The 17087-nt window shown below is 50.1% G+C and overlaps 1 protein-coding gene across 15 annotated transcripts in view; it reads right to left on the reverse strand.

Moving 5' to 3' along the window:
- Nucleotides 1-8693: 8693 nt before the first annotated feature.
- Nucleotides 8694-17087, reverse strand: part of DGKK (diacylglycerol kinase kappa) — a 152887-nt gene continuing 144493 nt past the window's right edge. For 11 of the 15 annotated variants that reach the window (XM_043522399.1, XM_037908862.2, XM_007056242.4 and 8 more), the window contains 2 exons: nt 15679-15809; nt 8694-12858 (listed from right to left, as the gene is read on the reverse strand). In XM_043522399.1, the coding sequence (XP_043378334.1) occupies nt 12784-12858; nt 15679-15809 (206 nt within the window). In that variant the 3' untranslated portion in view covers nt 8694-12783. The remainder of the gene's footprint in view (nt 12859-15678; nt 15810-17087) is intronic. The other 4 variants (XM_043522401.1, XM_027818616.3, XM_043522409.1 and 1 more) reach the window with 1 other exon arrangement.

Raw genomic sequence — 17087 nt, forward strand, 5'->3', positions numbered from 1 at the left:
GCTGTTCCATACCCTGGTCCTTTTTGTTGCCCCTCTCTGCACTTTCCCAATTCTAAAATATCTTGGGTTTTTTTGAGGTGGGGTGACCAGAAAGTATGCAAGGTGCGAGCATTCCATGGAGTTATGTAGTGGCATTATATTTTCTATATCTATCCTTTTCCTAACGGTTCCTAACATGCTGTTTAGCTTTTGTTTGTTTGCTGCTGCACATTGAGCACAGGGTTTCAGAGAGCTACCATGATGACTCCAAGATCTTTCTTGAATGGTAACAGCTAATTTAGACTTCATCATTTTGTATGGATAGTTGGGATTATGTTTTCCAATGTGCATTACTCTACATTTATCAACGCTGAATTTCAGCTGCCATTTTTGTTGCCCAGTCACTCAGTTTTGTGAGATCCCTTTGTAATTCTTTGCCGTCAGCTTTGGATATCTTGAGTAATTTTACATCATCTGCAAGCTTTGCCACCTTACTATTTGCCCCCTTTTCCAAATCATTTATGAATATGTTGAACAGCACAAGTCCTGATACAGATCCTTGGGGGACCCTGCTATTTAACTCTTACCACTCTGAAAACTGACAATTTAGTCCTACCCTTTGTTTCTTATCTTTTAAACAGTTACTGATCCATGAGAGGACCTTCCCTCTTATCCCATGACTGCTCACTTAGCTCAAGTGCCTTTGGTAAGGGACCTTGTCAAAGGCTTTCTGAAAGTCCAAGTACGCTATAGCCAGTAGATCACCCTTGTCTGTGTTTCCTGATGCCCTCAAAGAATTCTAATAGGGGCATGAGTTTCCTTTACAAAAGCTGGGTTGACTCTTCCCCACCATATTGTATTAATCCATGTGCCTCATAATTCCGCTCTTTACTATAGTTTCAGCCAATTTGCCTCGTCCTGAAGTTAGACTTACCAGCCTGTACTTGCCAGGATCACCTGTGGGCCCTTTTCTAAAATATGGCATCATATTAGCTATCCTCGTCATGTGTTACAGAGGCTGATTTAGGTGATAGGTTGCAAACCACAGTTAGAAGTTCTGTAGTTTCACATTTGAGTGCCTGCAGAACTCTTGGGTGAATACCAGTTGGTCCTGGTGACTTCTTATTTCTAAATTTATCTATTTGTTCCAAAACCTCCTATAATGACACTTCAATCAGGGACAATTCCTCAGATTTGTCACCTAAAATGAATTTCCCGGGGTGGGAATCAACCTCACATCGTCTGCCTGTCCCTTTAGAGCACCATGAGCAGTGCTGACTGCTGGGGTATTCAATGTTTTTGTCAAGATCCAAATTTCTTGGTCAAGATCTAGCCAGAGTCCAGACTCCAGAGAAGAAAATAATAAAAAAGATTTTTGGGGTCCATTCAAAAACATGTAGAGTCATAGACTTTAAGGTCAGAAGGGACCATTATGATCGTCTAGTCTGACCTCCTGCACAACGCAGGCCACAGAATCTCACCCACCCACTCCTGTAATAAACCCCTAACCTGTCTGAGCTATTGAAGTCCTCAAATCATGGTTTAAAGACTTTAAGGTGCAGAGAATCCTCCAGCAAGTGACCTGTGCCCCATGCTGCAGAGGAAGGTGAAAAACCCCCAGGGCCTCTGCCAATCTGCCCTGGAGGAAAATTCATTCCCGTCCCCAAATATGGCGATCAGCTGAACCCTGAGCATGTGGGCAAGACTCACTAGCCAGACACCCAGGAAAAAATTCTCTGTAAATATCTCAGATCCCACCCCATCTAACCTCCCATCACAAGCCATTGGGCATATTTACTGCTAATACTCAAAGATCAATTAATTGCTAAAATTAGGCTATCCCATCTCATCATACCCCTCCATAAACTTATCAAGCTTAGTCTTGAAGCCAGATATGTCTTTTGTCCCCACTGCTCCCCTTAGAAGGCTGTTCCAGAACTTCGCTCCTTTGATGGTTCGAAACCTTTGTCTAATTTCAAGTCTAAACTTCCTGATGGCCAGTTTATATCCATTTGCTCTTGTGTCCACATTGGTACTGAGCTTAAATAATTCCTCTCCCTCTCTGGTATTTATCCCTCTGATATATTTATAGAGAGCAATCATATCTTCCCCTCAGCCTTCTTTTGGTTAGGCTAAACAAGCCAGGCTCTTTGAGTCTCCTTTCATAAGACAAGTTTTCCATTCCTCAGATCATCCTAGTAGCCCTTCTCTGTACCTGTTCCAGTTTGAATTCACCCTTCTTAAACATGGGAGACCAGAACTGCACACAGTATTCCAGATGAGGTCTCACCAGGGCCTTGTATAATGGTACTAACACCTCCTTATCTCTACTGGAAATACCTCGCCTGATGCATCCCAAGACGGCATTAGCTTTTTTCACGGCCATATCACATTGCCAGCTCATAGTCATCCTGTGATCAACCAATACTCCGAGGTCCTTCTCCTCTGTTACTTCCAAGTGATGAGTCCCCAGTTTATAACAAAAATTCTTGTTGTTAATCCCTAAATGCATGACCTTGCACTTTTCACTATTAAATTTCATCCTATTACTATTACTCCAGTTTACAAGGTCATCCAGATCTTCCTGTATGATATCCCGGTCCTTATCTGTATTGGCAATACCTCCCAGCTTTGCCTCATCTGCAAACTTTATTAGCACACTCCCACTTTTTGTGCCAAGGTCAGTAATAAAAAGATTGATCCCAAAACCGATCCCTGAGGAACTCCATTAGTAACCTCCCTCCAGCCTGACAGTTCACCTTTCAGTATGACCCGTTGTAGTCTCCCCTTTAACCAGTTCCTTATCCACCTTTCAATTTTCATATCCACCCCATCTTTTCCAATTTAACCAATCCCCCATGTGGAACCGTATCAAATGCCTTACTAAAATCGAGGTAAATTAGATCCACTGCCTTTCCTTTGTCTAAAAAATCTGTTACTTTCTCAAAGAAGGAGATCAGGTTGGTTTGGCACGATCTACCTTTTGTAAAACCATATTGTATTTTGTCCCAATTACCATTGATCTCAATGTCCTTAACTACTTTCTCCTTCAAAATTTTTTCCAAGACCTCGCATACTACAGATGTCAAACTAATAGGCCTGTGGTTACCTGGATCACGTTTTTTTCCCCTTTCTTAAAAATAGGAACTATGTTAGCAATTCTCCAGTCATAGGGTACAGCCCCTGAGTTTACAGATTCATTAAAAATTCTTGCTAATGGGCTTGCAATTTCATGTGCCAGTTCCTTTAATATTCTTGGATGAAGATTTGAGCCCCCTGATTTAGTCCCATTAAGCTGTTCGAGTTTGGCTTCTACTTCAAATGTGGTAATATCCACCTCCATATCCTCATTCCCATTTGTCATCCTGCCATTATCCCTAAGCTCCTCATTAAAGACTGAGGCAAAGTATTTGTTTAGATATTGGGCCATGCCTAGATTATCCTTAACCTCCACTCCACCCTTAGTGTTTAGTGGTCCCACTTCTTCTTTCTTTGTTTTCTTTTATTTATATGGCTACAGAACCTTTTACTATTGGTTTTAATTCCCTTTGCAAGGTCCAACTCTACATGGCTTTTGGCCTTTCTCACTTTATCCCTGCATGTTCTGACCTCAATAAGGTAGCTTTCCTTGCTGGTCCCTCCCATCTTCCACTGCTTGTAGGCTTTCTGCTTTTTCTTAATCACCACTCTGAGATGCTTGGTCTACAACTCCTGCCTATGAGTTTTTTCCCCTTTCTTGGGATGCAGGCTTCCGATAGTTTCTCCAGCTTTGACTTGAAGTAATTCCAGGCCTCCTCTGCCTTTAGATCCACAAGTTCTTCAGTCCAATCCACTTCCTTAAATAATTTCCTTAATTTTTTAAAGTCAGCCCTTTTGAAATTTAAAAACCCAACTCACAGATCTATTTTTGTTTATCCTTCCATTTAGTTTGAACTGAATTAGCTCATGATCGCTCGAACCAAGGTTGTCCCCTACAACCATTTCTTCTATGAGGTCTTCACTGCTCACCAAAACCAAATCTAAAATGGCATCCCCTTTTGTTGGTTCAGCAACTACTTGGTGAAAGAATCCATCAGCTATCGCATCCAGGAAAATCTGAGCCCTATTATTATTACTAGCACTTGTCCTCTAGTCTATATCTGGGAAGTTAAAGTCTCCCATGATCACACAATTCCCATTAATATTTACTTCATTAAAAACATTAAAGAGGGCTCTATCCATACCCAAATCAGATCCCGGTGGTCTATAGCACACCCCAAGCACTATCCCAGGGGAGGCTCTAGTAGCTTTCTTCCCCAATGTGATTTTTGCCCAGACAGACTCTGTCTTATCCATTCCATCGCCTCTTATTTCTTTACAGTCTACCTCATCATTGATATGCAATGCTACTCCGCCACCTTTGCCTTTATTTCTGTCTTTCCTAAACAGCACATACCCTTCCATACCTGAACTCCAGTCATGACTACTATTCCACCATGTGTCTGTTATCCCTATAATATCTGGTTTCACTTCCTGCACTAGTAGCTCTAGTTCCTCCATTTTGTTACCTAGGCTCCTCACACTGGGGTACAAACATCTTAATTTTTGCTGTTTGGTTTCGCTCACATTCTTTACTCGATATACACACAGACATTCTTTTGCCAGTATCACCTATTAGACTGGTATCCACACTGCCCTTCCTCCTTATGTCCATTCTCCTACCCACGGCTGTATCCTTTCTTACTTTGTTTTCTTCCCTCTCAGTGCTAAAATCCGGCATGGAGATTACCTGGACATCTCCCAGCCATCTCCTGCAGATTCTTAGTTTAAAGCTCTCAATCAGTTGTGCCAGCCTCCATCCTAGAAGTCTATTTCCCTCCCTACTCAGGTGAAGTCCATCCTGAGAGAACAGTCCTCTGTCCATGAATGCCTCCCAGTGGCCATGCATCCCCAAACCCTCCTTATAGCACCACTGCCTGAGCCAGCTGTTGATCATCATAATCTTGTCACATCTTTGTTGCCCTTCCCTAGGCGCAGGCAGAATCCCACTGAAGATCACCTGAGCCTCAATTTCCTTAAGCGTCTTCCCCAGCCTGGTATAGTCTCCCTTGATATGTTCCAGCGAGAATCTAGCTGTATCATTTGTTCCCACATGAAGGACAATCAGTGGATTCTTTCCTGCTCCCATTAGGATCCTCTTCAGCCTCAGGTCCACATCCCATATTTTAGCGCCCAGCAGACAGCACACCCTTCTGTTCTCTGGATCAGCTCTGGTGACAGACCTGTCTATTCTTCTCAGTAAGGAGTCCCCAATCATGTAGACCTGCCTTTTCCTGTTGATGGTGCGATTCTCCGGTCTATCCCCTGTTCCCTCTGGCTGCAAGTCCTCTTGATTCCTATTCTCCCTTGCAATCCTCTGCAACTCATCCCGTATCCTCTTGGGGCTCATATTTGGTGTTATCTCCATTGACTCTTCCCCTCTTCCTATAGGACTAGCTGCTCTTCTCTTCTTCCTTGCCCTCTCACCTTCAGTGACCACCTGCTGTGTCCCTTCTTCATTTTCCAACTCTGCAAACCTGTTCCTGAGCTCTGTTTCTCCTTCACTAGTCAGTCTTTTCCTCTGCCTGGTTCTCTTAGTCACGTGCTTCCACTGTCCACTTTCCTCACCCAGCAGTCTCCCCTCAGCGTTCTTTGGTCCTGCTTCCATCTGTAAATCTGAGCTTTTCCCTTCAGCCTCCTCATGTCTTTGCTCCATCATCTGCTTGACCCTCCCTCCCCCCCCTTCTAAACTCAACCAGAGTTTCCACCTGCATCTCCAATCCTCAATCTTTTCTTCCATCAGGCAGCATTTCATGCAGACAAAACTCTTTTCAGGTACCCCTTGCAGGATTCTGTACATACCGCAGCTTCCACATCCAGTCATCTTCACTGTGTCTTCCACTGCTTGGGTCACTACCACTGCTGCTCTGTATCTGTCACAGCCTTCCCACCTAAGTCCTGTTGGTCCAGGAAACATACATCAACCTAAAACACCCTCACCCACAGCAAAACAAACCCCCCAGTGAGCACCACACCACTGCCAGAACATCACACGCTCCCTTCACTAGCCTGTCTGTTCCTCTGCCTGGTTCTCCTAGTCTTCCCCCAGCAAACTCCCCTGTTTACAGCTCTGACAACACCTTGCAACACCATGTGAGCTGTTGCAGGGTGAATGCTGCTCCCACCCAGCTCCATCCCTGCTGCCCCATAGCCCAGCCTAGTGCTGCATGTGAGTAACCCACAGAGGGCTCGCTAAGGCTGCAGGTTTGTCACTGCATGGGGCTCGGGGCACTGGGAACCCAGCTCCCTCCCACTGTGGCTAGCTGCAGCCAGCCTGGCTCTGCATGTGGGCTGGGGGAGGCAGAGTTATGGAGTAAAATGGAGCCTGGCTCACTCTGGGCTGGAATCGTTTCTAAACTAGACCATGGCTGGAAGCATTAGGAGGGGCAGAACTGGGGCCCTCAACCAGCCCCTCCCATTGCAGTGTTTTGGGTGGTCAATGATGCAAACACCCCAATGCTCCCTACCATAAAGGCTGTGGTAACTACAATCAGCCTGATGGTGTGCAATGCTGGGCAGTCCCCACCCCCATCCGGTGGGGCTGGACTCAGGCTGTTCCTCCAAGGCCTGAACAACACATCAGCAGGTGGCTTCCCAGCACAGTGCCAGGGGTGGGGTGCTACAGGGGGCATGGGGGATAAGTGGGAAGCTGTTCTCTTTAGCTCACACGTATGAAACAGAGCAATGCTGTTAGGCCAGGGGCTGCTGGTCAGGCCCTGGCCCTCTTGCGTGTGCTGGGCAGGGAGTTACTCAGGTTGAGGTAAACTGGTCTCTAACAATACCAGTTGCCTCCCCTCCCACACTTCTCTATCCAGAGGGACAATAGCCCCCTCTCCCCTATGGTAACCCTATTACATCTTTCTGTGTTTTGTGTGTGTATACACAGCAGCTAACCCCACATCGTCCTCTGTGACTAGGCCTCCTAGCTACTACCATAATCATTAATAGCCACAACTGCTATGCTTTTTTTCTTAAAGCCCCAGGTCCTGGAGTCAGGGGATCAAGGGAATTGCAGCTATTCATTTTCAAGGTGAGCATCTAGTCATCAGGGCTGGGGAGAAGCTTGAAACTGACCCCTGAAAGACCCAGGCACCAAATGACCCCCAACATTTATTGTACCAAGATTTTGTGAGTTTTAGGCAGAGCTTATGCTTTGGGGGCCTGGCTTGAGTTTTAAGGGCTGGGGTTGGCCATCTGAGTGGCTCACTTGAAAGCTGAAATGACATTTCTCTGCTCCCCCTGGTATGACACTGCACTCTAGCATATTTTCATAAAATTATATAATGAATGTAATGTAACTGGAATATGCTTCATGCAAAAGGTCTCGTGTAAGGTATCATTACAAAGCTTATAATCTACTGTGTGGGGTCATCCTATTTGTATGTATGTTTCATTCTTGTATCTGAAACTAGAAATATAACTCTGAGGTCCCATTGTAATTATGTAAAGTGTGGGCTGTTGATGGTGGTTTGGAATTTTGATGTTTCCTATTAACCAGGACAATTGACTGTAAATGGTTCTGTTTCTTTGTAAGTCTTTCTGTATACCTGTGGGCTGGCAAGTGGGTAATGAAGTCTTACAGTGACATGTGACCATGTCACCTGAACTAGAATCCATCTTTAACCTGGTACTTTTCCATTCAGAAGGAGGGGTGCGAACGCAGAGAGGGACAAAGGATTCCCCCCTTGTGCAAAAGATGTTTATATAAGGGGGTTGAACAGAGCAAAGGGAGCTGCAGTCATGAGAAATCCCCTAGCTACCACCTGAGCTGGAACAAGGGCTCTACCAGGGGAAAGGATTGTGCCCAGACTAGGAAGGTGTCCAGTCTATGAAAGCAGCTTACTGAAACATCTCTGAGGGTGACATTTAATCTGTAATCAGTTTTCTTACTGTATTAGGCTTAGACTTGCATATTTTAGTCTATTTTGCTTGGTAATTCACTTTGTTCTGTCTGTTATTACTTGGGACAACTTATGGGAGGAGGGATAGCTCAGTGGTTTGAGCATTAGCCTCCTAAACCCAGGGTTGTGAGCTCAATCCTTGAGGGGGCCATTTAGGGATCTGGGGCAAAAATTGGGGATTGGGGCTTTGAGCAGGGGGTTGGACCAGATGACCTCCTTAGGTCCCTTCCAACCCTGATATTCTATGAAATTCTACTTTTTGTATTTAATAGAATCACTTCTTACTTATCAGAGTATTAATATGGGGGAGGGGGCAAATAGCTGTGCATATCTCTCCATCAGCGTTATAGAGGGCAAACAATTTGAGTTTATCCTGTATAAGCTTTATACAGGGTAAAAGGGATTTATTTGGGGTTTGGATCCCATTGGGAGTTGGGTATCTGAGCGCTGGAGACAGGAGCACTTCTTAAGCGGTTTTCAGTTAAGCCTGCAGCTTTGGGGGGACGTGGTTCAGACCTCGGTCTGAGTTTGCAGCAAGCAAGCAAGCAAGCGTGTCTGGCTCAAACCAGGCAGGCGACTGAAGTCCCAAGCTGGCACAGGAAACATGCTCTGAGGTAGTCTCAGCACATCAGGTGGCAGTCCCAAAAGGGGTTTTCTGTGATCGAACCCCTCACACCTGGAATCCAGCCTGTCCCCTCAACTAGCCCAAGCCGCACCAGTAAAACCACACGCAAATGTTTCCATCATTTTTAATCTTTTACATTTAGCAAACTCCCCACCCCAAACTCTGCAGGCTGGGTGTAGCTGGCCCACTGCCTCCTTCCATTCCTGCCTTCAGCCTGCCCATAACAAACAGGCTAAGACACAGTCAAGCAAAACTCAAGGGCAGGGGCTTTTTTTGAAGGGGGGGAAGGGTCTCCAATCTTCTCACCTACTGCTGCCTCCACTCTTGCTTCCCAGCCCTCTGCTTCTAATCAGCCAGTACCTGCCCCACCCCCCACCACTGGACAGTAGCGTAAGGCCACAGAGGATTTCACAAACACTGCTAACAGTGCATGGGGCTGGCTGCTTTTGGCCTAGGTCCTGGGTCTCACTGCAATGAAGCCTCTCCCTGGCACGACTTAATTTACAGTAGGGCAGGAGCTGCTGCTGCTGCTGCCAGCTCCTGGCCAATTCAGTTACCGGCACACATAAATGTCCTGTTAATATAAACAGGCTGCTTCTGGCTCCAGCCTCCCACAGCAGGGGCCCCCATCAGCTGTACTGGGCCACTGGCTGAGGCCAGAGATCAGAGGGGAGCCCACTTTCTTGTCTGACTAAATTTGGTGCAAACTGAGGAGGCTAGGACAAGTTCTTCTTGCTCCTGGCCTCGGGGCTAAACCCTGTTCCTGGGCAGTGATGCCATTAGGTGTCCCCTGCTTAGCAGTCTTGAAGGTGTGGGTGGCACCTGCTGACCTGAGCTCTGCAGGGACTTATCACTGCAGGAACAGCAGCATGTGGGGCAGTGCTCCCATTACAGCCCTGCCTCTTGGGGAGTTGCAGGAAGGAGATGAATGGTGCCAGGTCGGCCTAATGGTGATTTATGCTCAGTTTGGACCAAGCCGAGGGAGACACCCTGTCCCTGGGGCTGCATGAAGGGTAGAAGGGCAACGTCGAACCCCCCTCCCCCTGCATTATGTGGTGACCAGAGGGAACATTGCAGTAGCCTAACCGTTCTGGCCTTTCCCATCCCAGGCTCTTACCCCTCCCCCCTGGGCCCAGCCTAGCCCAGCCCATGCTATGGAGACTATATAGGGCAGCAGCTACCTCTGGGGAAATGGTCATTTAAACACCCCCATGTACACCCTCCCCCCACCCCATCCCTACATTCACAGTCACTATACACACCACCCACTGGATCACAGGTTAGCGCACAAGAGTTCAGCACTACCCCACCCCGCCTGCAGAGAGCACAGGCAGGCTGTTTCCCTTGACACCTGCCCCAGCCTCCTGGGTGCATGGCTCTATCTGGGGCACACACAGCAGGACAAAGGTGGGTGATGGAGGTACAACTCCAACCCTCACAAGACAATCCCCAAAGCCAGGCCCTATAACTTGCTCTGCGGGGACCAGGGCTGGTCCAGGCAGTGATATTACAATACATTCATAAGTGATTCATTGCACTGCCATCCAGTGTTAACACACAGCTCCCCTCCCGACTTGGGGCCATTGCACAAGAGTCCATGGCGGCTGTGTTTAATGCTTTGTCCTAACAGCAGATTTGCTGGAAGGTGGCTGGTTCCTGGCTCCTCCATGGAGTGATACACAAAGGCCATGGCAGTGGTGGGTATCCCAGGTCAGTCCATGCTGCTCTGGCCTTCTCCCGCTGCTTCACCAGTTCTTGGACTGCAGCCACAGTGGCACTTTTAAGCAGAACATGGCACCAGTGGGTGAAATGCAGCCCCAGGTGGGCCCAGCTGCTAGTCGGAAGGAAACACCTTTTTGCATTGAGGCGACCCTGTTAGTGCTGTCCGTGGGCCAGCGGCAATACTGCTGTAGAGCAAAACCCAGCCCTTAAGGAATGGGTTTCATCCCCCGAAGCTGTAGGAACTTTAGGACAAAGCTTAAAGCATAAGATTTCCTCCCAGCCCCATTACTGCAGGGCCAGTGCCATGTGCGTGTCTCAGTGTAATGGGAAAGCTCACCTCTTCAAAAGTGGCCACTCCTTTTGGGTGTCCAACAGGAAGCACCCTGAGTTTGATTCTCACAAATGCTGGGCCCTGCCACGCCAGCAGGCATCAGCAGAAGGTGTGAGCTGTTAGCCCCTCTGGAATAATCAATCTCCAGGCAGCTTACATCGGACATCCACAATGGGCAGTTGCTTGAAATTTTGGACTTAAGTTTAAGTGATTTCTCACCTTTCCCAGTGAGTGGGAGGGTTTAATGCTGGCTCCTCACAAAGGCCTGGGGATGGGTCAATTATAGAGCTGATTAGACGACATCACAAGGGGTGGGAAACTTTTTTACCAGTTTTTCAATATTTCAAGGAGATTTTTTCAAAATCAAATAATTTCCTCCCACCTTCATGACTGCCTCTTCCTTTTGTATCACTGTTCTGGGGCAATGAAGCTGGGAGGTGACTCTTTATTACATTGAGCAGGGCAATTTTTCCAAATTAACATCAAACCGCGAGGAAGAGATCAGAGGCCTCCGACTACCAGAGGAGCATTGGTGGCTGGTAATTGTCAGAGGCTGGAGTACCTGCTGCACCAACCTAGTCCAGTTCAATCCAGGACAGAATAAATTACAGGTTTACATCTCACTGCAATAAATATGTTTTCTCTGAAACTATTTACAGAGTTTAAATACATTTTATGGCTGAACAACAGTGGAGCGGGGTGGGAGGTTGGGGTTTTGTTTTTTTTTGTGTGGTGTATTTCACTATTACAACTTCCAAAGCTGCCATATTGAAATGTCAGAAGGTTCTCGAGCCTGCGTAAGCTGGTCCCCCTCGATGCCCGGAAGGAGCCCCATCCTCTGCTCCAGGCTAGGAGGAGCCTTGAGTTCCCCATTTTTACTTCGCAGAAGCCTCTTGAATGGCACTGAATGGTGGCAGGGAACGTGAGCTGCCTTTGGGTGGGACGGACAGTGGGAGGCCTGATCTCAGGTGTGGCTCACGAGGTTAACGTGCCCCTGGGATCAATGCGAGTCAGGTCGGCCTATGATGAGTTTCAGGTTCTGGAACCCAAGAGATTTGGTATTCAGAGGAGGGAACCAACATGCTACCCATGTAGTGCCGTGAGGCTAAAGGGATCTCCATCACCTCTGGCTCAAAACAACCAAGCCAAGAGGAATGAGGGCCGGTGGGCCAGGACAAGGGTCCAGTTGTCTCAGCAGACAACCCAATACGCCCAGTACTGCTGGAGGAACCAGCTACATTCCATAGGCAGGAAACTGGCAAACTAAAGCAATATATACACACGCTGCTCTGAGCGGCCTTTGGACGAGACGCGGGCAGGAAAGGTGGCCCAGCATGCACTGTACCCTTCCAGGACAGGATACGCTGCCACGAGCCCAAACGTATCACAGCTTTGAAATGAAGACTAGAAAAGCCATGGTGCCGGTGAGGCATGCCCTAGTGCCCATTCCCCCATAGCCCTGTCAAAGAGGCACTGTCCCTCCCTGAAGGTGGGACATGAGGACTCGTAGCCTTTGACACTGTCGAGTGTTCTGCCTCCGATGGGCTCCAGCTGGCGCCGTAGTCTCACAGATCTGGCCATTTCATGGCGTTTGCTCGCACCTCACCACTTGCTGCTGGCTGCCTGCTCTCACCTGACTCCGTCTCCTTCACATTGAAGCCTGAAAGTAGCCAACTAAATGTGATTCAGCTGCTATGGAAACCTGGCAACCCCAGCAGCACACATACAGCTTGATCCTTCCTTCTTGCTCACAGGTACGTACGAAAATGAACTGCTGACCTGAAACCATCAAGCACAGAAACCAAAACCACAAGGGCAATCAAGGGCAAAGACGCACAGACCAATGATCTTTGGCAAACATGGAAATGTAAACTCTTCAGGGGCACGCTTGAGAGTGGCGATGAGAAATGTTCTAGTGTAAGGATTCCACAGCATCCCGTTCTGGGCCGTTTGCTGATGGGATGCATCTGCATCAGGAACAAACATGCTCGAGAACAGATGCCTAGGTGTTTAGCGTTCTAGAATGACTGTGAAGTTGCTAGTGTTCTAGAGTGCCTGTTCTAGATTTCAGGTTCTAGAGGGCCCATCCAGAATTAAGATTCCTCATCACGGTCACTGGCTGCATTCTTTTCCCTTTATATACTTTGCTAGGGATGGCTGCTGATGTCTTTAATTCCCTGGAGAATCCTCTTCATATGGCCCACCTTTGTTATCCCCAGATCCTGAATAAAAGAAGAGAGGAGAAAGTGTGGGTTGAATAAACACGCACCTGACAAATACACAAAGTGTCTCTGAATCACAGGGTTAGGGACATTTTTATTACTGATGAACTCGGGCTCCAGTCCTGCAATACTTGCACCCCAGCCTCCCTTGGCAGTCTTGGCGGCGTGCGCAGGATCAAGTTCTAGAGCTCAGTGGCATGTGAAGCACATGAAGCATCCAATGAAGTGAGCTGTAGCTCACGAAAGCTTATGCTCAAATAAATTGGTTAGTCTCTAAGGTGCCACAAGTCCTCCTTTTCTTTTTGCGGATACAGACTAACACGGCTGCTACTCTGAAACATGTGAAGCACAGCGACACATTAGCAAATGCAGCCAGGAAAACACTGGCTTAAAAGCCCTGCTGGATTTCTAGCCAACCATCTGCTTGCCCCTCGGTCGGAATCCAGCCCCCCACAGGAAGCAGCTCTCACCACAGGCAAACTGCGAGTCCAATCCAGCCAGGAGGCTGGCGTATTTGAGACTCTCCTGGGCCAGGTGGCTGGCTAAGAGTGGGCCCTGCACCCAGAGATGGCATATCCCGCCTACCAGGCTGGCAGCAGCAGCTGGATGGTGCCCCACGCTGGGACCCACTGCCTTCCATTCGCCAGTCGGGGTCTGGGGCTGCCCACAGGGGAGGAGAGCCCCGAAACCCGGGGGTGGGGGCGCACCAAAGAGGGCTTTGAGGCCTGATCCACAGCCCACCCTGGCTGCGGGTGGGGGAGGAGACACTGGAATAGAGAATCCAAAGGCATGCTGTAGCCACCTCCCCCAGTGGGGTAGGGCAGGATGTGTAAACTGTGCAGGTTGAGGAGGCAGCAAGTCGGGGGAGCGGGGCAGCCTGTGTGTACTGGGCAGGCAGGAGGCTGGCAGAATGGGGGAAATGGGGCGGGGTGTGTGTACCAAGCAGGCAGGATTGCGGGGCAGGCCCTGTGTACTGGGTAGGCAGGTGGCAGGCCAGTCAGGGGAGTGGGGCAGGGCATGTGTTCCAGGTAGGCAGGGGGCAAGCTGGTCGGGGGAGTGGTGCAGGGTGTGTGAACTGGGCAGGCAGGAGGCTGGGAGGATCGGGGAGTGGGGTAGGGTGTGTGTACCAGGCAGGCAGGGGTAGTGGGGCAGGGCCTGTGTACTGGGCAAGCAGGTGGCAGGCTGCTCAGGTGAGTGGGCAGGGCATGTGAATCAGGCAGGCACGGCGCTGACAGGATGGGGGAGTGGGGCAGGGTGTGTTTACCGGTCAGACAGAGGTAGCGGGGCAGGGACTGTGTACTGGGCAAGCAGGTTGCAAGCTGGTCAGGGGAGTGGGGCAGGGCATGATGTGAACCAGGCAGGCAGGGGGCTGGCAGGATGGGGGAGCGGGGCAGGGCCTGTGTACTGGGCAGACAGGGGGCAGGCTGGTCGGGGGAATGGGGCAAGCTAATGTGCACCAGGCAGATGGGACAGGCTGGTTGGGGGAGAGAGGCAGGGCATGTGAAACGGGCAGGCAGGGGGCAGGCGAGTGGGACAGGGCATGGTTACGGGGCAGGCAGAGGGCAGGCTGGTTGGGGGTGCTGGGCAGGGCTTGTGTACCAGGGAGGCAGGAGGGAGGCTGGTCAGGGGAGTGAGGTAAGGCATTTGAACCAGGCAGGCTGAGGGGGCAGCAGCTCGGAGGAGCAGGGCAGGGAGTGTGTACTGGGCAGGCAGGTGTCAGGCTGGTCAGGAGACTGGAACATGGTGTGTGAACTGGGGCAGGCAGGGCGCTGGTAGGAGTGGGGCAGGGCATGTGTACTGGGCAGACAGGGCTGGTCGGGGGAGCGGGGCTGGGCTGGTTGAAAAATTGTAGTTGGATGTTTTCCATCGGAAAATGCTGTTTCGGCTAAACTGAAATTTTTATGAAATCAGATGGATTTTGACAAAAGTTTCCACAAAAAATGTGACATTTCAACAATTAAAAAAAAAGAACTCTTCAAGTTATCCAGGCTCTAATGTCCGTGTGAATCAATGGCAGGCTGGCGCCAAGCACCGGTGTGGATTTGGCCCTCAGTGTATTAACTGGAGGAACAGCTGTTTTCAGTAGCCTAGAGAAATGATTCCAGGCTAATGGCACAGCTGCTCCTTCAGAGCAGGGTGCGGTCTCCACGGCCCAATTCAGCTCTGGGCCTGTCTGCCAGGAAGAGACCTACTGCTACCAGATGTGATAGGGACACCTGCTCAGTAGGCAATTCTCCCACTCCTCTCAGCTCATTTCACCTGGCTTCCTAGGAATGAGCATGACCCTGTGTCCTGGGGGTGGTAGGCTCTGGATCCCATTCCCAAGCCCCACCTTCACTCGGGTGTTTCATTGATCACCCGGGCCAGGTAGCTGGAGGAGATGAATGGAGGTTTGGCTTGTGCTATGGAGTCCCTGGCTGGGAGTCACCATCCCACCCCCTGGCTGCGGGAAGCCGGGGCTGTGCAGCAACACCATGCCTCCCCTGGTTCTCAAGGAGCCTGTATTCTGATGGCGTGGCACCACCCGCAGCGAAATGCAAATACACTGACTCATAGGGCAGGTGCAGCATGCAAGTGCAGCCCCGCCGTTGCCATTCAAGTACCGTGCCAATGACTGGGTTCCAGGTGAGGGGCTAACATGCCAACGCAGCCCTGCCAATGCAATTCCAAGCTGGCTAACAATCATTCATGGTTTTCTGCCAGGAGCCAGGCTGCACCAATCGGGCGGCATTCTGCCCATAACTGTGCCCATGCAGCTCAATGGTGCACTGGTGGAGAGAGCCACACTGCCACAGTCAGAAAAGCAAGTCATGCGAGTACCTTCAAGTCTCTTCTCTCCAGCAGGATCAGCTCTGAGCCCTGGATGTCATGGTGGAAAAAAATGTCTTTGTATTCCCCTAAGCCAAGCGTGTCCAGCCAGGCCGCCACCTCCTCAGCGCCCCATTTCTCCACTAGCAAAAAGGGAAAGCAAAGACGATCGACTCAGCAGCGAAAAGAGGGCAGAGGCGCAGCCGAAAGCAACACGCGCACACACAGGGAAGCACAAAGCCAGGCAGGGTGAGAGCGCAGGCAGCAGCATTCCAGCATGGCAGGATCGCAGGCCTGGGGCTCGGGTGCCACCCGCACCCCCAGATGGAAACACTCCCTTGCTACAGCCAGGATCTGTTCCAGGCAGCTCTGCTCAGGAGAGGGGCCCTGCCGGAATCCCATTGATTTCTGCTCCCTCACCTCCCTAGCACAGAGACTATTCCCAAAGCAACCCAGGGTCTCACAACCCGGCCCATCTCTATTTCCTACATGGACAGCAGCACGAGAGCTGGGATCGGGGTAGTAGGTGACCTGGAGGGTACAGATTTGGCCCTGGAGGTCACATGACCTGCGATAGCTGTTTCAGTATGGCTCACAGTTCTTTTTGAGAGCATCAACCTAACATGCTGCATGGACAGCCAGGCGCCTGCAAAGGGACGCCTTAGCCCAGCAGGAGCACAGAACCATTGCAGTGAGTCTATCATGTGTGGTGCCTAGTGAGAGGGAAAAAGGCCGGTGGGCTGTGAACGGTTCCACTCATGCCCAGAAAAGGGGTTTCCCCCACCTGCTTTCCCTGCAAAACTTCAGGAATGCTAGAGCTGGCCTCCCCATTCTCAGTGGAGGGCTTAGAAATGTGCTCTGGGGCCTGGGGAGAGCTAAGGCCTAACAGTCACTGAAGTTCGAGCCATGTGCGTATGGCCCAGTTCTCATGTCCACCATGAGCAGCGCGCGGCTCACACAACGGCTGGGACAAGCGCTAGCCTGAACGATGCACATGGCCCAACAGCATGCCGATGGTCAAACCGATCCCCTGGGCCCGTAGGAATGAAAAGCAAAACCAAACCTGCCAGCTGCGATTTAGGAGTGCCCTGCTCACGTGTCCCTGATAGGGAAGAAGACGCAGTACCAGAGCCATGCAGCACAGAGCTGCTGTGCCCCCAGGGCCCCACGTCTCGGGACACACAGCTCGGGACTCTGATCTCTTCAAGAGACCAAGCTGTGTGGTGAGAACAGAGGCCAAGCACTGGTCTCAGGAGCTGAGTTGCCCACCCCTTACACTCCCCTCCGAGGGGTCAGGAGGCAGAGCCCCTTGCCCCATACGCTCCCCTCTGAGGCCCCGGGAGGCCCTGCCCCGTATGCTCCCCTTCATGGCCCCAGCACTCCAGAGACATTTCCACACAAAACACTGGCATAAGAACAAT

Source organism: Chelonia mydas, chromosome 9 (assembly GCF_015237465.2).
Source record: "Chelonia mydas isolate rCheMyd1 chromosome 9, rCheMyd1.pri.v2, whole genome shotgun sequence".
NCBI classification, from domain to species: domain Eukaryota; kingdom Metazoa; phylum Chordata; order Testudines; family Cheloniidae; genus Chelonia; species Chelonia mydas.